At 39.3% G+C, this 25,711-nt stretch overlaps 1 protein-coding gene across 10 annotated transcripts in view; it reads left to right on the top strand.

Moving 5' to 3' along the window:
* Positions 1 to 25,711, top strand: part of PNKP (polynucleotide kinase 3'-phosphatase) — a 285,690-nt gene that overhangs the window by 109,556 nt on the left and 150,423 nt on the right. For 9 of the 10 annotated variants that reach the window (XR_011922635.1, XM_072425518.1, XM_072425519.1 and 6 more), the window contains one exon: positions 7,981 to 8,038. The exons of the other annotated variant lie outside the window; for it this stretch is intronic. Coding sequence is in view for 8 of the 9 variants with exons in the window: in XM_072425518.1 (XP_072281619.1) it covers positions 7,981 to 8,038 (58 nt within the window). In the remaining variant the exon portion in view is untranslated. The remainder of the gene's footprint in view (positions 1 to 7,980; positions 8,039 to 25,711) is intronic. 10 annotated transcript variants of the gene reach the window in all.

Raw genomic sequence — 25,711 nt, 5'->3', positions numbered from 1 at the left:
CAAAACTTTGATCAGTGCAAACTGATGTTTAATTTTCATTACTTTATTTTGATTTGACCCTTAATATATTTTTTTTGACCAGCGTAAACAGATGTATGAGCAACAAAGTGCTGATTACTTTATCCATCCCCTGACATAATTTATAATCAGTTTTTTATAATAATACTAAATAAAATATATTATATGTTCTACATATATCTTAATCATTCATCTTCATCACGTGATTTCCCATAGGTTTCTATAGAAAATAATTTATTTTGTTCTGGATGCTGGCCACAATTTAAAGAAAAGTTTTTTTTAAAAATAGTAAAAAGCACAATATAAAGGTCATAAACTTGGCTGAGATGAACAGCTTCCCAATTGGAACAGTCTCAACATATTAGACAGCGTGGTGTCAGTTACTGTATAAAATCCTCACGGTGAGTAAATCACAAAGTAAAAAAAAAAGAAAAACCTTTATGGAGCCTCGATATTCATTTACTTATTGAGCAAGCTGTGCTTTGATAGACAAGAAAAACAACACCAGAGTTTGTCTTGGTCATTAAAGAGTTACAAGATTTTGAAGAGCCCACCCCCCAAAGATCACCCACAGCCCCAGCTATGCTTAGCAAACGATTTCTTCTGCAAGTCGTGCAAACCACCCCCTCCCCAGCCTCCATCCTGCACAGGAGCAGCAGGGAAGGCCCCGTTTTTCCTGCTTTCTTTTTCTTTTTTTACATTCGTTAGCCGAGTCTCTTAAACAGTGGAAAAAAAGTTGTTACTTGGAAAATTCGTTACCAGGGCCACTCATTAGGTATCACTGTATGTGGAAAATTTCACCATCTTTATCTGTGAAGTATTCCTCTTAGAGAACTTTATAACCATATACAAGTAACCATTTAACCATTTAACCACGGTCAAGATATGGCCTAAATTTACCAAGACCTGCAGTCACCGTATTTTATTATTTACTTTACTATATTATAAGCACAGTTTTGACCTTGAATACCCACCCCATTATATACTTACCCACACTTAACTAACACTAACTCATTCATGCAAGATACTTCTATCTACAAACAAACAGACTCATGCTGAATATTTTGTTTATCACTTAATTAATTTTAACAGTTTGTTCCGTATATGCAGACATTGACGGTTATTCATAACCATTCATCTCATGCACTTAAATTGTTGCAATAATTCTTAAAATATCTACTATAATGAACTATGTATGTTTACTTTGCTGTATTGATACTTATTTAAAATTGTATGCTCCTATATATAAGTACATCTATTTTAAATATTTTTACATATTACCTCTATGTACAGTTGTAACCGCGTAGGATTGTGTCACGGTCACGCATCTGTATAGGGATGCTCTGTATAGGCAGTAGGTCGCACCTCTTAATGAAATTGTTAACGGGAACAACCAAAATTATTGTCACACAGAAGTATGTATTATGTATGTTTGATTTCAACTTAATATATAAATATCAGTGCCAATAAAGCCCTCCTTTTTCTTTCCTAATTTCTTCAATATCTGATATATTGGGGTTGGCACTTAAAAAGTTTGGGAGGTAGGGCAGGGTACCTTATAACTTTCTCCGATATAGTAAATTTAATCCTAATGGTAAATCCAAATTTATTTGCATTTTAAAAGCTAAATTGTAAGAGTACTAAATGAAAATAGAGCAGCTGGCCATCCATTAAAATCAGTAAAGGTAAATCTTTAAAGAAGATAAAAATATTTTACAAAACAATTTAAAGATATAAAATTATGGTTATTAAAGATCAAAAACCAGATGGATTAAACCCACTTGTTCTCAAAAAGCTGAGCTCTGGTTTTCGAAAGCTTTTTCCAATTTTTAAAGACTTTGCTCCCCTTTTGCCAATCCACTGGTACTAAACCAGTGATCAAAGTCTTTATCATGTAATTGTAGACTTGTAAGTTTTCTTTTTATAGTTGGAAAGATACTAGAGATTTTACAAAGAACCACGTGGAGTAGTTTTTGCTGGAAAATATTAGTGCAAGTAATAGTGAGCATGGCTATCAAACTAACTGTCTTTAATGAGCAAGTAAGTAGTAAACAGTTAGATGATAATGAAGTAGCAGTTGATATAGTATACTTGGACTTTGCAAAATCTCTTGACACAGTACCCCACAAACCATTAAGTACAAAGCAGGGTCTATAGTAGAAAATTCCATCTGTAAATGGATAGAGAACTGGTATAAAGACTGCATTCGGAGAGTAGTGATTAATGATTCAAATTCTTAATGGTCTGCCAGGATTCAGTTCTGGGACCATTACTGTTTAACATATTTACCATTAGTACCATTTCTGTGTTTGCAGATGACCGCAAGCTATGCACAGGAATAAACGCAATACAAGATGTCTACAATCTACAAGCAGGCCTAGATGCACTGTTTGATTGGGCAGCCAGGTGGAAAATTACATTTTATTATTATTTTTATAAATAATAAACAGGATTTATATATCGCCAACATATTACGCAGAGCTGTACATTAAATAGGGGTTGCAAATGACAGACTAATACAGACAGTGAAACATGAGGAGAGGACCCTGCCCCGAAGAGCCTACAATCCAGTAGGTGGGGGAATTTACACACAATAGGATGGGAGATATGTAGTGGTGGGAAGTAGTGATCGTTTCAAAAGGCAGAAGAAGATGGGTAGGCAAGTTTGAAAAAAATAGGACGAGGAAGACCATTGTCTGATGATCCGTGTGATGTGGTTATTAGTGAGGAAGTGATTAGTAGGTAATTGGAGGAGCAGGGAGAGCTGCTGGGGGAGTACTTTTTTACCAGGTCAGAAATGTAAGTGGGACAAAAACTGTGGAGGGATTTGAGGGCAAAGCACAGGAGCTTGAATTTGATTCTAAGGTGAAATGGAAGCCAGTGAAGAGATCTGCAAAGAGATGCAGCAGAAGAGGATCGGTGGGAAGGATGGATTAATCTGGCTCCAGTATTCATAAGATTGTAGAGGAAAGAGTCTGGTTAGTGGAATACCAGAGAGAGGAGGTTACAGTAATCCAGACGAGAGATGATAAGAGCATGTACAAGGAGTTTTGGTGGCCTCGGGACAGGTAGAGTGGCATGACCTGGAAATGTTCTGAATATGCGGGGTAAAGGAGAGGGCAGAGTCAAAGGTGACACCAAGACAACGTGCCTAAGGGGAGAGCCGAATAACAGTGTTGTTAACGGTTAGATATGTGTCGGGGAGATTTGGAATTTTAGGGTGGGATGATGATGAGTTCTGTTTTATCCAGGTGGAGCTTCAAAAATCAGTCAGACATCCATGATGGAGATGGCTGACAGACAGCATGAGACCTTATCCAGGACTGAGGGGGACAGGTCAGGGGTTGACAGATAGATTTGAGTGTCATCAGCATACAGATGGTACTGTAAGCCAAAGAAGGATATGAGACTACTGAGGGAGGAGGTGTACAGAGAAAAGAGAACCGGTCCAAGGACTGACCCTTGGGGAACACCAACGGGGAGGAGAGTGGGCAAGGAGGAGTTACCATTGAAAGAAATTTGAATGGAGCGGTCAGACAGATAGGAAGCAAACCAAGAGAGAGCAGTGTCACTGATACCAAGGGAGCGCATGATTTGTATTAGAATGGGGTGATCAACAGTGTCAAAAGCAGAGGAAAGATCAAGGAGAAGGAGCAGGGAAAAGTTGCCTTGAGACTTAGCTCTGATGAGGTCATTGGCCACTTTAGTAAGGGCTGTTTCGGTGGAATGGGCAGCTCTAAAACTAGACTAGAGAGGGTCAAGGAGAGAGTTGGCGCTCAGGTAATCGGTGAGTCTTTTGTAGACAAGGCGTTAAAGAAGTTTGGAGACACATGGAAGAAGGGAGATAGGACGGTAGTTAGAGGGTAGGAAGGGGTCCAGTGAGGGTTTCTTAAGGATGGGGAGACTACTAACTGTACATGCAGAGTCCCTCCTACCCCACCCTCTCTCATTTTCACCTCTCTTGAAGTTCACTCTGCCCGTCTCTTTAGCCCCTTACCCCTCATTGTTGCTGTAGTCTACCGCCCCCCTTGCCCAGTATCATAATTTTTGGATAACTTTGCATCCTGGCTCCCACACATTTTTTCCCATGTCCTGCCCACCCTCATCCTTGGTGACTAATGTTGTAATGGATAGGCCCAAGCTTCCCTCCTCAGCCAAACTGCTCTCCATTACCTCCTCATTTGGACTCGCTCAGAACATCAATGGGCCCACATACATAGCCAGACACACTTTAGACCTGGTATTTTTTATACTCTGCAACCTCGCCCTCCTTGACAACTCACCATTTCCCCTTTCTGATAACACCTTGTCAGCTTCAACCTATCGAACTCTTGCCCTCCCTTGCCACATCCCAGACCTGGTCAATTGCAGAGATATCTGTAACCTTGACCACAACCTTTTCTCAAACTGCCTTGCGTCCCTAACCCCCGCTCTCTCCAAAATCACCTCCACAGATGATGCTGCCACCATGTTAAGCCACTCTCTTTCCTTGGCTTTGGACAACAATTACACCAAACAGCTACAAAAGACTGTTCGTGCAGCTGAGCGCAAGTGGAGAAAATCTGGCCTTAGCGCTGACTTCATGGACTACAAAGCCAAGCTACAAAGCTTTAACACAGATCACTGTCACCAAGCAAAATTATTTCTCTCTTGAAAGCTGAGGGGTATTTACCAGTAGAAAGGGAGTGGTTGAATAGTTCAGTTAGGGCAGGGGCCAGGGTGGAGGAATGGGCACGCAGTAGATCAGAGGGAATTAGGTCAAGCGGAAAGGTAGTAGATGGAGATGTTGAGAGAAGAAAAGAGACTTTGTCCACAGTAGGCTGAGGGAGGTCAGTGAAAATGTACAGGTGGAAGGGGTGGGTATGGTTGGAGTGGCTCGGTGAGCAGAGACATCATGTCTGATTTTGTTTATTTTTATCTCTAAAGTAGGTGGCAATGTCTTGGGCAGAGAAGGATGTTGTGGGGGTGAGCAGGTGCGGGGTTTAAGAGTCAGTCAATTGTTGAGAAGAGGTTGCATGGGTTGGAAGTTTGAGAGGAAATGACTGCAGAGAAATAATTTTGCTTGGTGACAGTGATCTGTGTTAAAGCTTTGTAGCTTGGCTTTGTAGTCCATGAAGTCAGCGCTAAGGCCAGATTTTCTCCACTTGCGCTCAGCTGCACGAACAGTCTTTTGTAGCTGTTTGGTGTAATTGTTGTCCAAAGCCAAGGAAAGAGAGTGGCTTAACATGGTGGCAGCATCATCTGTGGAGGTGATTTTGGAGAGAGTGGGGGTTAGGGACGCAAGGCAGTTTGAGAAAAGGTTGTGGTCAAGGTTACAGATATCTCTGCAATTGACCAGGTCTGGGATGTGGCAAGGGAGGGCAAGAGTTCGATAGGTTGAAGCTGACAAGGTGTTATCAGAAAGGGGAAATGGTGAGTTGTCAAGGAGGGCGAGGTTGCAGAGTATAAAAAATACCAGGTCTAAAGTGTGTCTGGCTATGTATGTGGGCCCATTGATGTTCTGAGCGAGTCCAAATGAGGAGGTAATGGAGAGCAGTTTGGCTGAGGAGGGAAGCTTGGGCCTATCCATTACAACATTAGTCACCAAGGATGAGGGTGGGCAGGACATGGGAAAAAATGTGTGGGAGCCAGGATGCAAAGTTATCCAAAAATTATGATACTGGGCAAGGGGGGCGGTAGACTACAGCAACAATGAGGGGTAAGGGGCTAAAGAGACGGGCAGAGTGAACTTCAAGAGAGGTGAAAATGAGAGAGGGTGGGGTAGGAGGGACTCTGCATGTACAGTTAGGTGAGAGGAGACCCACACCACCCTCTACTTTGTTGCCAGGTCTAGTGGAAAGTGTAAAGTGCATGGCCTATGGAAAGTGTAAAGTGCAGGCCTCCATAGGAGAGAGCAGCAGCAGAGGCCGAGTCAGAGGAGGAAAGCCAAGTTTCAGCGAGAGCCTGAAAGTTCCGAGATTTAGAAAGGAGAAGGTTGTGTATCGAGTAATTTATTGCCAACAGATCAAGCATTCCATAGACTGCCAGAGTGAGGGGGTAAGGACTTATGGGTAGGGTGAATGGGGATGAGGTTAGGAGAAGGGAGTGTCTTGCTGAGAGTATATGGAAGAGTGAGGCTGTGTGGGGGACCAGGATTGGGTGAGATGTCACCAGAGAGTATCAGTAGAGTAGAAAGGTGCAGGAGCACAGACAGAGAAATAAGGAGAGTGAAGGAGCAGAGAGCCCATGAGTTATCAGACTGGGGAGGACGGAGTAGTGCCAACAGAGAGCAGGGTGAATAATACATTTTTACAGGTAATTGCGAACCATATGCTTACATTAAACAATGTGGCAAACTGAAGTCTAAGAGAAGCAGTCCAGTAATATGGGTTGAAGTGAGGCTTTTAAACTTGCTGAGTTCCAGGACTGGGATATAATGATTCCGTCAAAGAGATGGTTTGATGAAATACCAGTTCAGAATCACAGCAGCAGAGGATGTGTTGGAGTCCAGATGGATAAATCAGTCCAAAGGCAGGAGATGGGAGTGGCAGAGTAAAATAGTATGTCCAAGTCTGTTCCAATTCTTGTGTCCTTTCCCTGGATTAATTCCCATTTCACTTAACATTTGGGCACATGACCAGGGTCCCAACGTGACCTTGCCTGTTGTTTAAATAGACGTGCTTTTGGGTTCTGATTATGGATGGACTGATCAGAGTATAAGGAATTTGGGATATCAGTTGAACCTGGGGAGGGGTTGGCAGGGCAATAAATATCAATGTCCACTCAGCTGGAGGGATAGTAAATGGATAAATCTATGAGGAGAAAGTTGGTGCAATAAAATCATCTACAATGGGAGTCGTACCATATACAATCAGATGAGGGTTGCAGGGGAAAACAATTGCATACACATATTGTTTAATGTAAACTTAGGTATTTGGGGATTAGCAACATGCATGCCTCAGTCTAGGGGGAATACATTTTTAGGAGTCAAAAACAGAGCAGCATCCAGGAGATTTAGTAGATTGTAAACCTAATAATGGCATGCAACACCAAACCGCAATTTGTAATGCAAGCAGTGTGCTTTTTTGTTTTAAGAGTTGAAGACTGCAGAGACTGAGACAAAATCCTTCCCCTTTACAAAGTAGTATTCAGACCTTATCAGAGGTATATAGTCCAGTTTTGAGCACCAGTTCATCTGAAGTGAGTATTGTGGAACTGGAGAGAGTGCAGAGAAGGGCAACTAAACTAACAATGAATGAAGGAGATCAGGTATGAGCATAGGTTAGCTAAACTGAATCTATTTTTGAAAATAGGCATTTTATGGGCATATGATCACTTTATATAACTGGTCCATACAGAGAATTATTCTTTTCTTTTTTTAAAAAAAGAGAATAACTCTCTTCTTATTTACAAAGAATTACACATTATTCACTTTAAGGCCATTGCAAAAGACAAGGACACTCTTTGCATCTGGAGGGAAAGTTTAATCTCCACGCACAGAAGGCATTCTTCACAGTAAGGCCTGTGAAAATGTGGACCAGACTTTCTCATGAGGTAGTTTTAGCATGTTTTACAGATTGTTTTAAGTAAAAGCTGGATGTTTTTCTTAGAAGCACGCAATATAACTAGGTATTAAAAGTTTAAAGAAATGACAGCTTAGACTGTCCAGGGGACTTCTGATTGCCTCAAGGAATCGTTTGATCGAGTTGTTTTCTCATGTTGGAGTAAATTAAACCATGTTTTCCATGTTTTTATATATATATTTTTTGCCTTCCTCTGTATCAAATGTCTATAAATGGTTCTATTTAGAATATGCAGGGTAGTATTTTTACTACTCTAGGGGATGAACTGATTAAATTCCAGGCTTATTGACTACCCTACATTTTAGTGTAGTTCTAATGTCACTTATTTTGACTGCTTGTACAGAAGTCTGTCTTTCTTGCATTATCAAAAATATCCTGTGTTTTTTATTTTTTTTTGCAGAATTTTGTATTCGGAAAGTTTGAAAAAGTTGAAAGAACTTTTGAAAGATGGCTATAAGGTACGCTTTACTAAGCAACATAATCATTACATTACTTTTTTCCCCCTAGTTATTCTGATTACCACATTATTATTGTCAGGTAGTTTTGGGACTTTCATAGCATAGCAATTGTTAAAAAGCTGAATTCCAGTCAGCAACTAAATGTACCTTCAAACCTGCCTATTCTGCCCCTGTGTTCTGCCCCCAATGTTGTTCCACTGTGTTAACACTGAACTTTGGGAATTCCTAAATCTTGCTCAATACCTCCCTCCATTTAAGTTAAGCTAGTTTCCCAAACATTTTTTCACTAACCTTTTTCATTCTTCTCTTACACTGCTGACTGCTCAGAAGCACAAGCCTTAGCTCATTTTTATTATGTCTGTGCTCATTCAGGCACGTTGTTAACAGAAGAGGTACATCACACAACTGGACATTATGCAAAAATTCTAGCTGTTTGCTGTAATTTGACCATCTGGCTTGTATTTTTCTATAAGTCATTAGTCAAGAACAGGTATGTTGGCATTTTAGCTATTGAAGGATGTGTTGTGTTGCCAACCTGTGCTGGTTGCACCTGATTTTGAGACCTTTTGTAGCCTAAGCTGACCTTTCCAATGTTGGGCTAGGGGCAGTCCTGTCACAGCTGGTTGAGGAGCACCCTGCTATGTATTTAAGCAGGAATATGACACCAGCCAAGAAAAACTACAATATCCTCTAGCGGATGTGCCTGGCAATTAAATGGGCATTGGGGTCTCAACGATGCTTCCTGTTTGGCTGTCTTTTTACGCTCATTATGGACCATTTAGCCCTCACCTGGATGGCTAAGGTAAAGGATGCAAATGCTAGGGTACCACGCTGGTTCTTGTCCCTGCTGGATTTCAAATTTCTAGTTGAACACAGAGTTGGAAAGTTGCAGAGTAACGTAGATGCCCTATGCAGGACACACTGTTTTGTGGCAGATTTGTCCATTCTTACAGAGGAGGGGGGGGGGGGGGGGTTTATGGTGTCCCATGGCTTGACTGATAAGGTCTTAGATATGGTGTATATAGTTCCTAAAATAAGATGCCTTGTCTGTTACGGGCTCCGGGGAACAGTGTGGTAGTCTGCCAGACTGTTGGCTTTTGTAAAAAGCACATTTTAAAGGTCCTAGAGCTGTCCAAGAAAGAGTTGGGAGGGATCCTTGGCCGCCTAATCCATGTCTAAGTCTTAAACTGTACTTAGCATAGGTGCTCTCCATATAGATAATCATCAGCCGACTAACTGGGTCCTGAAAACTTGAAGGAAAATGAGCTCAAGAGACAAACGCTTTAAAGTAAGCTATCTGATCTTGTTTATGCAAAAGTTTTTTTTGTTATATTGCATTATTAGCTGGAGAAGAAACTACCAAAGTGGTAGTTAGTGGCAGATTAAGACTTGTTTGGTTGTTGTGATGTGACGCTCGCAGCATCGTTGGTGGATTCAGGGGGCTGAGCAGGGCGGAGACATCCCCATCGCATCACCCGGCAAGATATGACATCTTCTGGGTGATGCAGTGGAGTGATGGATTCTCGGGGCGGGAAATTTAAAAGCAGATTACTATGTAATCTGTACATTTTTTTTTTTTTAACAGTAAAACAACACAAAAAAACATAACAAAAGGAAAAAATACACATTTTTGTGTACCAAGCATCATTGCCCAGTGTCCTGATTTATATTTTTCCCACTATTAGCCCTCACCTTGATCTGACCTTTTGATGACTAATAAATCACTTCTTAAATGTGTCATTTGATTACTTTGTCTTTGACCTTAATTGTTCCTGACTGATTGTTGGAGACCACATGGCATCCAAAAGGCATCTCGCCGAGCGCTGTTTTGGAGGAATTTGAAAGCAGGGATAGCGTTTTGGAGTTCCTTGTGGGATTGAACGATAGTGATTCACCAGGAAATTTGTCATCAGACAGCGAAAGTGAACTGAGCAACAATTCTGAACCTGAGGTCAGTTCTGTGCGCACATGGTGGCCTATTGACGTTGATGCGGACCAGGCAGCACCGCCATGAGCCACCGGCAGGATGAAAATTGAGGCTGAATGTGACTACCCCCTGGCATACCTGAAGTTGTTTTTGACCAATGAATTTATCGAAAAAATTGTTGTGGAGACAAACAGGTAAGCGGCTGTGTTTGCAAAAAAAAAATTTCAAAAAGTTGGCAAACATGTAGACTGCTCTGTGTTTGCTAATATATTACTTGCAACCTTCTCCACACTATAAAAGAACATATCCTAAAATACCTTTTTATTTTGTTTTGTGCAAGTACGCTGGACAACAAGGTTTATGTTGTGCTCCACACCTGAGGTTTGCAAGAAGCAGAAAGTGGGAACCTGTGACCAAGGATGACATTTGGCTGTTTTTGGCCTTGGTGATCCTGCAGGGATCAGTGGGCAAACCCGTGTAGAAGTGGTACTGCTCCAGGAACAAAATGCTTGCCATGCCATTCTTTGGCACAGTCATGCCAAAATATACCGCTTTTCCCTCATAATGAAGTACCTGCACTTCACAAACAATGAAGAACTTGTTGAGACTACTTATCTTGCACCAAAACTGAAGAAAAATTGGGAAGTGCACCAGATGATTTTACAAAATTTCCAGCAAACCTATGTGCTAGAAAGAGATGTCCGCATTGACAAAAGTCTAATGGCTTACAAGGGGAGACTCAGCTGGTTGCAGTAAATTATGTCAAAGAGGGCAGGATTTGGTGTGAAAACGTATATGCAGTGCGAATCCTCATCTGGCTACATTTGGAATACAGTACTGTACACTGGAAAATGACACAGTTCAACCCCAGATACAGCCATTATGGATTGGCAACATCTTCAGTGCTATCCCTCATTGAGCCATTGCTAGATCAGGGCTATTGTGTCACAACGGACAATTTCTACACCTCTCCTGAGCTTTATGAGTTATTTCTGCAACACAAAACAGATGCCTATGGAACGGTTAGGGCTAACCGACGCAACCTGCCATCAATGTTTGCAAAAGGGAAGCTGAAGACAGGAGAACTTGTTGCCTGGCAGAAAGGCAAGATGATGGCCCTGAGATGGGGTGACAAGAAAGATGTGTGTGATGAGTACTGTTCATGATGCCTCCACCGTTCAGGTACACACAAAACGTGGAAAAGAAGTGATTTAGCCACAGGTGGTGATTGACTACAACAACACAATGGGAGGTGTCGACAGAGCTGACCAAGCCATGACTTTCTACCAAGCGATGAGGAAGTACTACAAGAAGTTTTTCAGGCATCTAGTTGAGCAGTGCCTATGGAATGCCTACATTCTGTACAGAAAAAATAGTCAGAGGCCTGTGAATCATTCAGACTTCATTTTGCATGTTTAGGAATCCAAAGTCAAGAACCACCATTTGTCACCGTATCCCCACAGACCGTTAATTAGCAAGTTAGGGTCAATAGGTTTGGAGAACTCAATCTGTAAACCATGCAGAGATTAGTGATTAATGATTCGCTCTGGGTGGTCTAAGGGTATTAGTGGTGTACCCCAGGGTTCAGTGTTGGGACCTTTACTGTTTAATATCTTTATAAATGATATAGAGTTTGGGATTAGGAGTACCATTTCTGTGGGTGTCCAAGTGGCAAATGATGTTTAATATAGATAAAAGTAAAGCTATGCACTTGGGGACTAACAGCATGCATGCTTCATATTGTCTAGGGGGAATACAGTTTGGGGGGGGGGGGGGGGGGGGGGGGGTGGTGTTCAGAAATGGAAAAGGATCTGGGAGTTCTGGTAGACCGTAGACCTAATAAAAGCATGCAATGTCAAGCTGCAATATCAAAAGTTAGCAAAATACTTTCTTGTATTAAAACAGAAATAGATTGCACAGATTGAGACATAATCCTGTCCCTGTACAAAGCATTGGTCACACAACATCTGGAATATGCAGTCCAGTTATGGGCATCAGTTCACAAAAAGGGCATTGTGGAATTGGAGAGAGTGCAGAGAAGGGCAAGTAAACTAATAAAGGAACGGAGGAGCTCAGCTATGAGGAAAGATTTGCTGAACTGAATCTATTCTCCCTTGAGAAGAGACGTTTAAAGGGGGATATGATCACCCTGTATAAATATATAAATGGGCCACATAGAGATCTCTTCCAATTATTAACTTTGAGATCCTTACAAAGAACAGGAGGGCAATCTTTGCGTCTGTAGGAAAAGAAGTTTAAGCTCCGGATAAGGAACGGATTCTTCACTGTAACGTCTGTGAAAACGTGGAATAGGCTCTCTCCGGAAGTAGTTTCAGAAAATACTATAGATTGCTTTAGGAGAAAGCTGGATTTTTTTTAGAAGCACAGAATTTATCTGGCTTTTAATGCTTTAAAGTAAAGATTAACAATGACCATTAATCCAGGTAACATGCGCCTCATGGGATTTGGAAGGAATTTTTTCTCCTGTTGGCGCATATTGTACAAGGGTTTTTTGCCTTCTTCTGGACCAACTTTGTCCATAGGGTTTTATATCTGGGATATGTTTATTTCCTTAGTGGTTGAGCTTGATGGACTTAAGTCTTTTTTTTCAACCTGACCTACTGTGTAACTGCCATAATACTGATGGTAATGGTGTATATTTAAGAGAAATATATAACTGAAAACAAAGGTCCACCAATTGAGATATATGTAAATATTAGAAAGGTCATAAAACATATGCACTTACAGTAGATTGTTTGAAATAAATTTGTGTTGTAGATTTTACTACTGTGATTCAGTTGGGATATGACCTCAGAGCAAATGCTGGAAATTGCAAATAATGAAGTTATTTACATATTGTTTTAATTAGATTATAAATTAAACAGTATTTGTTGGAGAAAATAGTGTTGGGAAGTAATATGGTAACAAAAGTGTTCATGGAAATATCAAATAAGTGATGGGGAGCGCTTATGCATACTTGAAAAACAATATAAATATTAAATATATAGACTGGGAATAGTTGCAATAAAAATGCATTTAACAGAAGGTTAAATAGATATAAAAGCAGGGGGATGCAGTACTGTAATATAGAAAAGCAAATAGGCATCAGTCTCGAGAAAAAACCTCACCTACAGTTAAGTTCATAAATATTTGGACAGAGACAACTTTTTTCTAATTTTGGTTCTGTACATTACCACGATTAGTTTTAAATTAAACAACTCAGATCAGTTGAACTGCAGAGTTTCAGCTTTAATTCAGTGGGTTGAACAAAAAGATTGCATAAAAATGTGAGGAACGAAAGCCGTTTTTTTAACACAATTAATTTATTTCAGGGGCTCAAAAGTAATTGGACAAATTTAAAAACTTGAAAATAAAATGTTCATTTCTGATACTTGGTTAAAAACCCTTTGCTGGCAGTGACAGCCTATAGTCTTCAACTCATGGATATCACCAGGTGCAGGTGCTCCTTTTAATGCTCTGCCAGGCCTTCACTGCAGTGGCTTTCAGTTGCCGTTTGTTTGTGGGCCTTTCTGTCCGAAGTTTAGTCTTTAAGTGATATGCATGCTCAATTGGGTTCAGATCAGTTGACTGACTTGTCCATACAAGAATATTCCACTTCCTTGCTTTATTAAACTTCTGGGTTGCTTTGGCTGTATGTTTTGGGTCATTGTCCATCTGTATTATGAAACGCCTCCCAATCAATTTGACTGCATTTAGCTGGATTTGAGAAGACAGTATGTCTCTGAACACTTCAGAAGTCATTCAGCTGTTTCTGTCCTGTGTCACATCATTGATAAACACTAGTGTCCCAGTGCCATTGGCAGTCATGCAAGCCCAAGCCATCACACTGCCTCCGCCATATTTTTCAGATGATGTGTGGTATGCTTTGGATCATGAGCTGTTCCACGCCTTCTTCATACTTTTTTCTTGGTTTCATCTGTTCAAAGAATGTTCGTGCAGCTTTCACGTAGAGAGCTGCTGAGACTCCGGTTGGCTGAATGCTGTTAGGGATGACGTAAATCGAACAAACTGGTGGTTTAAAGAGACTGATTGTATTTCTAGGATTAATCAAATACTAGGGAAACACATATTAAGTGTAATAAAATAAATATTAAATCTAATGTACCGGGACCGAAGTGCTTGTATAGCATGATAGTTACATACATAAATATATGTAATATTAGTAATATATGTAAAGATATGCAAATTATTGCATATTGCATATTGTCATTGTTAATGCTAATAATATTACATATACATACAGTGCTAAATTTCAATGAATGATGGACAATGCTAATAGCAGATATAATAATTACATTAAGTATTGGTACTATGGGGAATCAAAAAATACTTTAATTGTATCACACAGCAAACATACATGGTATCTGTGAAAACATAGTTCATGATTCATACATAATAATAATGGAATTACATATATATTACACAAAGAGGCTTATGTTTGAATAGTAATAATAACTAGACATATGGAGTAGGCTTTAAGGGGTTTCATATTTATTTTTTATTAATTTTTCTCACTAAAATTTAGTAAAAATTGATAAAATGATGGGGCAAGAAGATGTGTTTATGGTACAAAACGAACAATGTACTAAGAAATGGGTAAAAATGGTTTGTAACTAATCATTTTGTTGAAAACCAGGTGCTTTGGTGGCCTGTAAGTTTAAGACCCACCTATTGCAGTTTTTTATTTAAGTTTCCCCCTCTGGGGTTTCTAGAGATGTTTTCCAAACCTGAGACTGAAATCATAGAAGAATCAAAATGATGTTAGGTGCCCATGTGGTAGCTTATGGGGGTGATGATTTTTCCTGCAGATATTGAGTGGACAGATTCGTAGATTCTCTTTTTGAAGGCTCTTTTCGTTTTCCCAAGTAGAATGAGCCACATTTGCAGGATATTGAGTAAATGACTCCTGTTCAATAAATATGATGGTAGGGTTGGTGCACCTTGCCATTTGGTAATACTGCACATTGGGCTTCTTGAATCCAGCGGCATCGATTGCATTGGCCGCATTTGAAAGTGCCTTTTGTGTGAGTTAGTGGAGGCGTGGAGTTAAAATGACCAGTGTACCAACTGGTCTCTTAGCGATGGTGATTTTTTAAAAACAAATTGAAATTTATTGCCCTACAAGTCTGGAAAGTGAATGATCGTCAGTTAGGATGTTCCAGTGTTTCTGGCAAATATTGAATAATAGATGTTTGGAGTTGAACATGGTGACAATTGTAGTTTATGGCCTCTCATTTCTTTTGGTACGATTTTCTTTAAAGAGTAACTCTTGTCTGGTTTTGTTTTCTGCTTTCTGAAATTATTTTTTCAAAAGTTTTTTTGAATATCCTCTTTCTAATAGTCGAGATTAGAGCGCTTTAGTTTTTTTTTATGTAGTCAGAATGGGTTGAACAATTTCTTTAGACGTAGATACTGACTGTACGGGATGCTTCTGATTAGGGAACTGTGGTGAAAGCTAGAAGCATGTAAGTATAGTGTTTCCGGCTATATCTTTCCTGAATAGGGTGGTTGTAATTTGGTTGGCATTTATGACAATGAAGAGATCCAGGAATGGAATACGGTACCAATCAAAATTCATAGTGAATCGTAGATTGGAGTTATTAACTTGTATGAAGTTAAAGAATTCTTGTTATTCTAATGATCCCTTCCAAAGGAGTAGGATATCATCCATGTAGCATCTCTACAGGAGGATGTTTCTTGCATATATAGGGTTGTTGACTAGTTTGAAAAATTATTTTTCCCATTATCCTGGGTACAAGTTGGCGTATGTTGGTGCACATTTTGTGCCCATAGCGACCCCCCTGCACTTGTAAGTACAGGTTGTTGTCAAATGTAAAGATGTTACTTTTCAACATGTATTCTAGGAGAGATAATAATAATCGGTTTTTATCAGTATTGTGAGGGTTGTTTCTAGACAGGCAGTTTTCAATAGCTTTAATGCACTTCTTATAAGGGATGCTTGTGTATAAAGTTTCTACATCAATTGTAAAAACTAAAAAAAATATAAAGCATGTGGTGGTACCTTCATATTGTTGGTGATTTTAAGGACTTCAATTGTGTCCTTTAGGAACGATGGTAATGGAGTCACAAGAGGCTGTAAATAAGAGTCAATCAATTTGCTTGCATTGGAAGCAATTGAATTGATGCCTGCCACTATCGGCCTACCTGGAGGATTATTAAGCTCTTTATAGATTTTTGGAAGGATGTAGAAGGGTGGGAATAGTTGAGGGGTTGATCCATAGATAATCCTTGGTGTTTTTGTTTATCAGCTTTGTGTAAGCATCCCATAAATGGGAATGAAATTCTTCTTTGAACTTGGTTACTAAAGATTCAGGTATTGGAAGATACTATTCAGGAATTGATAATATTTTCAAACAAATTTCTTTGTGTCTACACTTAACCCAACAATTTTACCTCAGAAAGCTTGATAACAATAGATTTGTTATTTCTTAAAGTTTGTAATGCTTTTTTGTGTTTATGGGTAAATTCCCTTGATTGTAGTATCTCTTTGTCGTGAAGTTGTTGTATATCTTTGGTAACTGCTTCAACGAAAATTTGTATGCAAGGATTGAGAAATTTGAGGACAGAAAGTGGATTTTGGTTTCCTAGATAATATGTCCAGATTGGTGGGAGTAGTAGGATCTTCAGCAGTGGAATCTTCTTTGAGCTTTGCTGTCTGTCTGTTTTCCATAGCTAATGAATAAAGGTCTTTGAAAATCTAAAAATCTAGAGCTTTGTTGTTCGGAGTTGGTGTTCGGAGTTTTGTCAAAAATGGATTTGAGCAGCACGTTACATGCAAACAAGTTATTGACCTTTATAAATTCGAATTTGTTTAGATCGGTTGGTTAACAGAAAGATAGACCATATTTGAGGACCTCACATTGTTTGGTGAGGATATATGAAGAGAGATTTTCTCATTTCTAGGTTGGGTTTTCCTTCTGAAGTTTGGGAAAAAATTGTTCCATGGAGTTTGAATTTGGAAATGGTAATGCCAGTTGTGCAACTGGGGGGTTAAGTTGATTGCTGATGATTTTGGGGATGTGCTTAAGGTAAATGGGCGCTGAAATAGGTGATGTTGCTTCTGTGGTAGTGCTGAGTGTTGGGGTGGTACCTAAACTGATTTCATTCTCAGGTTTGGAACACATCCCTAGAAACCCCAGAGGGGAAAACTTGGATAAAAAACTACTGCAATCTGAATGTAAGTGGATCTTAAACCTTTAGGGCCACCAAAGCACCTGATTTAAACAAATGATTAGTTACACACCATTTTTACTAATTTTTTAGTACATTAATCATTTTGCATTTAAGATACATCTTCTTGCCTCATCATTTTATCAATTTTTATTCATAAGTATCATATTTCAAAATAAATATGAAACCCCTTAACCCTCCTAGCGGTAATCCCGAGTGTGACTCGGGGTGGCTTTTACATGCAAAAAGCGGTAATCCTGAGTCACACTCGGGCTAACTTTAGAAGCCCCCCTTACCTTTGCCCCGCGCTCCAGCGGCGATCGGATGGTCCCGCTGTGATGCCGGTCCGTCGAGGGGCGTGGCTGGGCAGGAAATTTAGAAGCAGATTACTGAGTAATCTGCTTTTAAATACAACCCGGGTCCCAGCCACGTCGCTGCTTGCATCGGCAGTGAGATGCGAAGTACAATGCAGGACTTCTGGTTATGATTATAATATAATAAATAAATATCATTATCATACCCGGGAGTTAATCCTAAGAATTACAGGCACACAAGATAAACAAAAAATTCTATGCAAAAAAAATAGGATCACTTTTTGCATAAAAAAACTGACAGGATTAGAACGCTAGGGGGGTTAAAGCTTACTCTATATGTCTAGTTATTCTTTTTTTTCAAATTTAAGCCCCTTTGTGTAATATATATATGTGATTCTATTAATACGGTATTATGTACGAATCATGAACTATGTTTTCACAGATACCATGCATGTTTGCTGTGTGATACAATTAAAGTACTTTTTGATTCCCCATACTGCCAATATTTACTGTAATTATTTAATTTTGTAATCTGTCTCTTTAAACCACCTATTTGTTCTATTTACGTCATCCCCAGCAGCAATTAGCCAAACTAAGTCTCAGCAGCTCTCTACGTGTTACCATTTTACTTCCCAACACTATTTTCTCCAACGAATACTGTTTTATTTATAATCTAATTAGGAAACAATGTAAATAACTTCATTATTTGCAATTCCCAGCATTTGCTTTGAGGTCATATGCCACGGTAGTACATTCCACTGTTCAGATTCCTCTACGCAAGTAAATTCCACTATGCAAATTAATTTCAAGCAATCTACTGTAAGTACATATGTTTTATGACCAATCTATACCCCCTTCAGTCAGTTACCATTAGAGCTTTATGTTGATGAATGTCACTCCCAGTATCTTCTTCAATGATCACCTTTTATTTGACCAGCGTTATTAACCTTTTTGAAAGCAATTAATTGTAAGTACATTTTATCATGTACCAATGGTGTACCATTATCACAGGACTAATGTATAGCTATATTTCTATTTTATTTAATTTCACTATATCCCAGTATCAGTTTACAAAATTATCACCTCAAATTACCATTCATTATGCTAATTATTTATTCATTTGTATTTTTTACTTTCCAAGGGGCTGAACCACTGTAATATTTGTATATTTTTGTATATGTGTGTTGTGTGCCAGTAATATAACTCACTTAATACATTTATATACTTTTATCCAGCCTATAAAACCCTGCGTTTCTCTTTTTCTCTACCACTTACATGAATATTTTGGGGTAGGCTGCTTTTGAATAAGGGACAGATAGACCCGCCCCCCTTACCTCATACTTATTGTCACAGTATTATGTAGTTGATGTGAGTACTGAATATATTTGAATTTGCCCTGGGTACACACTATGCCGCAATAGATAACACATTAAAAGGAGGGGATCTGTTCCTCCCTATATCGTTGTAAGGAAGGTTCTATTTTGCCAAGCCTGAAATATGTAATTGACAATAGGGAGGAAAGAAGAAAAAGACAGGCTTTTGTTGGTTTAATATTTGAGTTATTAAAGCATTTGTGTCAATGCTTTTTTAAAAAACAGGACAGTAGTAAGGGTATGTTGCATAAAAGTGTATTATTTCATAGTTACATATTACATTACATATGAACTATATAAGTATATTGGATAGCAGATCAATAATAAAACAAACATGTGAACAAGTGTTAATCAAAGATATACTAAATCAGAGTGCATCAAAGAGTTGTACTTAGGAAATCTAAGTGTCTCTGAAAGTTACACTAAATCAATGGCTTCCTCAGGGATCAAGAGATTTGAGTAGATATAAAATATAGAGAAAGGCATGTAATAAAGAGATTATCAATATATAACTTTTCTATGCACTAGTATATGATTATATTCCATTTGTACTAAGTAAATCTCTATATTACATGCCTTTCTCTATAGTTTATATCTACTCATGTCTCTTGATCCCCTGAGGAAGCCACTGATTTGGCGAAACCCGTCGGGTAACTTTCGGAGACACTTAGATTACCAGCAAAAGCCTGTCTTTTTCTTCTTTCCTCCCTATTGTCTATGCCCCAATATATACACACTCACTCATTTTTCTCCTTAAGATTTTTATCTGCTGGCATTTGGATTGTTGCGCCTGGCTCAGCTGGACATAATTGTGATGTTCTGCTGAGGTTGTGTACCACTTTTGACCTTCCGGACATATTTTGCATGAGGCTGTTGTTTGTACACTCCTACTGATTTTCCTATAAATGTGCCTCTACTACCTGTTTACGAATTCATACCCATGTAATACCAGGCCAGGCGCTGTTGGATATAGAATATAAGGGTCATTGTATATGTTTGTTTTATCTGTTTGTGTTGATTAGGTATTTAGCCGCTAATGAGCAACTGCTTGCTGCCAGTGAGTGGTACATCCCCCACATAGGCCAGGTCCACCTCCTTAGAATGACACTGAATTGAAGCTTTAAATGTGTTAGTCTTTTAGTGCCCTCATTGTAGGGAGGCTCTATCGTACTCCCTAGTAGCTAGTCTTGGAACCGGGACTCTCCCTCCCTTCTACACCTTTCCTTCCTGTGTACCTTTTCTATTTCCTTACCACACCACACGTTTTAACGTTTCTAACATGGCAGTTCAGTTTAATTTCTTGAATGTGAAGGGACTGAACTCTTCTGTAAAGCATTCTATGGTACTGGGAGAACTGAACCATTCTAATTTCCAAGTGGCATTTTTACAAGAAACCCATTCCAGACATGACATGATCCAGCGGATGACCCATCGCCTTTTCCATTCTGTATATCATAGTACTTATGGGGACTCTTAGTCTAAAGGAGTTGGGATTCTCATGCATAAGTTCCTTCGCTGGTCCATCCTTGCCAGCTGTGCTGATCCAGACGGTAGATACCTTTATGCTTAAAGGTTTGATTGATGACAAAAAGTTTACACTTATAAATGTATATTTCCCAAACACCAACCAGGGTAATTTTTTGGAATATTTATTTATAAATAATGTCAATAGATGCTTACACTGAAGGGACGCTAATTTTGGTAGGGATTTTAATTTTGCTCTCAATCCTACGCTAGATGTTTCTAAGGAAACTTCCAGTCTTATGCAGCACTACGGAGGATCAAGCAACTTTTACATTCCCACCAATTATTAGATATTTGGCGGATCCTTCATTCCATGGAGAAGTATTATACCTTTTATTCTTCAATGCACAAGACTAATTCCCATATAGACTTTTTCTTAATCGAACATTACTCTATCCTTTAAATACCTCCTCGGAAATTGGGATATCACAATTTCGAACCTTGTTCCTACCTCTATTATGTTGCAACTCTTCTCTGAGGAGCCCAAATCTTACTCCTGTAAGTTAAATTCATTTCTGCTAGAGTCCCCAGAGGTGCGTAACAAAGCAGAATCTGAGTCAAAACTTTTTTTTTTTTTTTAGTTAAATAATACATCGGGCAATCCTCTGCTTTTGTGGGAGGCACACAAATGCACCCCTGAGATAGAGAAACAGCTTGTCCTTACCTGAATTCGAGAGATATACTGTTAGCAAACAAAATTTATGCTATTTAAATGCAAAGGGTTTTATTATGAATATTCCAGTAAATGTGGAAGGGTATTGGCTAGAGCTCTCCGGGACAAGAGAGCCGGGACTTTCATACCTAGTAACACCTCCTCACATGGGAGGAAGGTACACTCGACTCCAGAGATAGCGGAGTCCTTCAGGGTTTTTTATGAGAACCTGTATAATTTAGATAATAACCAACAGCCACATACGGTGAACCATAAGGAAGAATTGGTCCGTGCTTATCAGAAATCTTCGGGTTTTCTATCCGACCCTGAGGAGTTCATTAAAACTATTGATGCTCCTATTTCAGTTGAGGAATTATCCTTTGCTCTTACTTGAGCAGCGACAGGCAAGACACCTGGACCAGATGGTCTGATGCTTCGCTACTATAAGTGCTTTCTGCCAACTGTCTCCACATTTACTTAAGGCATACAATGCTATCTTTCAGGGTATGGATATACCCAAAGACACCTTTTTTGCTCACATTACCCTTTTGCTCAAACCAGAGAAGGACCCCAACTCTTGTGCAAGTCATTGACCTAAATCACTTTTAAACTGGGATTTAAAATTGTTTAGCAGTATTTTGGCCAGACACCATACGCCTCTCTTCTTACAAGGTATTATCCACTCTGACCACAGAAAAATTCTTCCAGGTCATGGAACACACGACAACACCATAAGTACGCTTAACCTAATTCATTATTGTCCATTCTCATTAATTATGTCCATTCTCATAAAACCTCTGCAATGCTTTTAGCTGCTGATGCCGAAAAAGCATTTGACAGAGTAAACTGGGACTTTTTTTTAATAAAAACGCCCTACTTCATATAGGTTTACCACCTAACATGATTGCCTGGATATCTTCTCTATTCTTTGCTCCAACAGTACAAATCAAAGTTATTGGCCTTCTTTCCCAACCTTTTTTTGATAAGAAATGGCACTAGACAAGGGTGCCTGTTATCCCCTTTATTGTTTATTTTAATCATGGAACCCTTTCTTTGACATACTGGTGGTAATCCTGATGTTAAAGGTGTACAACTTCAAAAGCAAGATCCTAATGTAGCGGCGTATGACGATGATCTACTCTTTTAAATTACTTCACAGGGGACAACCCTACCCATTCTTTTCACTGAAATTAACACCTACTCCTTTGTCTTGAATTAAAAAAATAATCTCCAAAAATCGAAAGCCTTATTGATCTCACTTTCCCAGGAATTGATTGATCGTTTGACTCTATACTTTTCGTTCAAATGGGCTGGAAAGGGTATTTCTTATCTGGGGAACAAGATACCCACAATGCTATCACAGGTTATTACGTTAAATTGTCTTCCGTTGCTGAATTCACTTTGGCAGGTTCTGCAGTGATAGAAACAACAGATGTTATCATGGTTTGGTAGATGCAATGTGTTAAAGATGAACGCCATGCCCCGGTTATTGTATCTATTGCAGACCTTGTTATGTGCTATGTAAGTTTAGGCAGGAGCTTCTCCGCTTTGTTTGGGGGTGTGGATAGTCCTAGAATTCACAAGCAAATTCTCAGGCTACCCAAGACCAAAGGGAGCATAGTGTTCCCTGACCCAGTCTTCTATTATGAAGCTACACATTTGGTGAGAGTATTAGACTTGTGCAGGCACGGGAGACGGAAGCCATGGGTATTGTTGGAAGATTCAATGTCTCTCTGACAGGCGTGGTGTGGTCTCCTCATAATGTGATCTACTCATCCACTCATTGGTCCAACTATACGTACTGCGTCTAAATATATTAAAGCCTCGAGACTGAGTACATATCCTTCACCTCCGTCTCCTCTCTTGGGCAACCCACAGTTCCAATCTGGTATTTCTGATCCTTCGTTTCGTGTTTGGTGTAAAGCAGAGGTATTCTGGGTGACATATTTTATCACTGTGTCTGTTTGGACGCCAATCACGACCTTGCAACGAAAACATTCCCTCCCAGCATTAGATGTCTGGTAAACTATGCAACTATCGCATTTTCTCTACTCCATCTCTACACATCTCCAATAACCCCCGTCCTATGCTCACCCATTTAATGTTAAGTTTCACCGTAATCTGCCACCAAATTTTATTGGTATATTGTTACATTGTTTTGTTTGTTTCTGTGCAGATAGCTGAATAAAAAATAAAATGTAAAGTAAAATATATCAAAATACTATTTTCAGCTCTTTGTACATAGAGCCCAAAGGAGAATGAAGAGTTCATGTCCAAAATGGAGGTTTTCGGGCTCTCTTTAATGACTGGCATTGGTACCAATAGATGTGCACAAAGCCAATGTGGTGCCCCTATTTTAAATTGGGATCAAAGCCCTTACCAACTAATCACAAACCTTTAAGTTTTTAACACATATAGTCAGAAGACAGTTAAGGTTGGACCACGTTTCAAATTTTCATTTTATCATTTTTGATAAGGTTTTATTATTTTGATGGAGTTTTATTATCCTACCCTCTCCACCCTTTCCCATCATTCTGATCATACATCTGCTTACCAGGATTATCTGGATGTCTGATAAAAAAGGGGCTGACGTTCTCCCTTCTTACCATATTTATGACTGTCTCTTGCATCTTTTGCCTGGAGCTGAAATCCCGTTTAGCTTTATCTACCCTCTTTCTTTACACAAGCATGCTTCCCTAAGGGAATATATGGATGAAAATCTGAAGAAAGGGTTCATCAAATCCTCCATGTCCCCAGCTTGAGCAGGCGTATTTTTTGTGGAAAAAAAAAATGGCACCCTTTTGTCCTTGTGTTGACTACCAGGATCCTAATAAGATTACAATCATGAACTGTTATACCAAAACTGCTACAAATACTAAGGTCTGCTAAAGCTTTCACCAAGTTAGATATACGTCGGGCCTGCAATCTGATCTGAGGAGGGGATAAATGGAAGACTGCATTCCACACTTGTTTCGGCCATTTTTTGTTTTGATAATATTTATTGAAATTTTTGAATATAAACATAAAAAACAAGAAGGACAAAGACAATATCCATAACAAAAAAAAATAAAAATAACATACAGAAAAGAACATCCTTATCAATAATCCAAAAAAAAACATACAAAACTGGTTTATAGACACATTAAAACAATAAAACAATACAAAAAGGAATCACTCGAGTCTGTAAGCATAAAATAAGAACTCAAAATTATAAATTAAAAAGCCTACGATCTATGCCCAAGGCTGTATGATGGTCTAGCCAGGGCGACCAGACTTTAGAAAACTTATGCATGGAATCGTTAGCTACAGCTGACATTTTCTCCAGTACCATAGTGTCTGATAATCTAGATAAGACTGCCTGAAAACTTAAACTTGATTTCCGCCATGCAGCTGCAATCACTTGTCGTGCTGCCAGTAAGATAAAAGATAGCAGTTTATGCTGATTTCTCGAAATATCCGGGCATGTACTATGTAGCAATGCTATCCAGGGGTCTCTTTTAAGAGATATGTGTAATACAGATCTTATGTAGTTAAATACCCTAATCCAAAATTTTCTAACTACAGGGCAGTCCCACCAAATATGACGAAACGTTCCCAAACTGTAGCATCCTCTAAAACAATTGGGATTTCCTCCAGCAGTAAATTTCGCAACCTTAACTGGTGTAAGATACCATCTAAAGAGCATCTTGTAAGCATTCTCCTGCATAAAAACATTCGGAGAGCAAGTGGCAATATGTTGCCAAATCTTTTGCCACTCTTCCGTGTCTAGCTTAGCCCCCAAATCTGTTTCCCATCGTTCCATATAGGAAAGAGGGTGAGTATCCTTATTGATTAATTGGCCATATATCATAGAAACCACCCCTACCGAGGCAGAACTTTTATAGCAACAAGATTCAAAACCGGTGAGTTGCAGTGGAGATGCCTGCAACTTTATCAGTAAACTCTGTAAGAAATGTTTGATTTGTACATATCTAAAAAATTCACTGGAAGGTATTTTCCAGTGCTCCTGAAGGTAGGTGAAAGGTTTGATCCCAGTAGGCAATAATAGGTCATACACATACCGTAGAGGACGTTGGGCCCACCACTGAAAAGCCAAGGGATTCTCATAAGCCGGTAAAAATTCAGGACATTTTACTATGCCGAGCAAAGGCGCATGTGCCGACATCAGACCAGCAGCTGTTTTGACTCTGTCCCAAATACCCAAAGCATAGGTTAATGTGGGATCAGATACCAGCGGACGCTTTGATAAGGGTAGCCATAGTAGGTTATATATATGTACCGTTGGCAACTCAGCAGTGTATAATTTAGCCCAAATCGGGGGATCTGAAATATAATGTAATGCCACCAATGGGGCTAACTGAGCAGCTTGGAAATACATCCACAAATTGGGGACAGAAAGCCCCCCCTTTAATCTGTGTCGATACAGCGTTCGATCCGGCACCCGCGATCTACCAGGGTGCCAGATAAAACGCAACACCCTCTTTTGCTCTTCTTTAAGAAGATGCCTCGGGACTGGTATCGGAAGGGTGCGGAACAAATACAACAATTTCGGAAGGTAAGTCATTTTGATAGCGTGTATTCTACCAATCCAAGACAATGGAAAATTACGCCATTTAAAACGCATAATCGAAAGCTCCCTAAGTAAAGGCGGGTAATTTGCCTGATACATAA

This window comes from Pyxicephalus adspersus, chromosome 11 (assembly GCF_032062135.1).
Source record: "Pyxicephalus adspersus chromosome 11, UCB_Pads_2.0, whole genome shotgun sequence".
Taxonomy (NCBI): domain Eukaryota; kingdom Metazoa; phylum Chordata; class Amphibia; order Anura; family Pyxicephalidae; genus Pyxicephalus; species Pyxicephalus adspersus.
The sequence above is the reverse complement of the archived record's forward strand: the minus strand, read 5'-3'. Positions and strand labels throughout refer to the sequence as shown.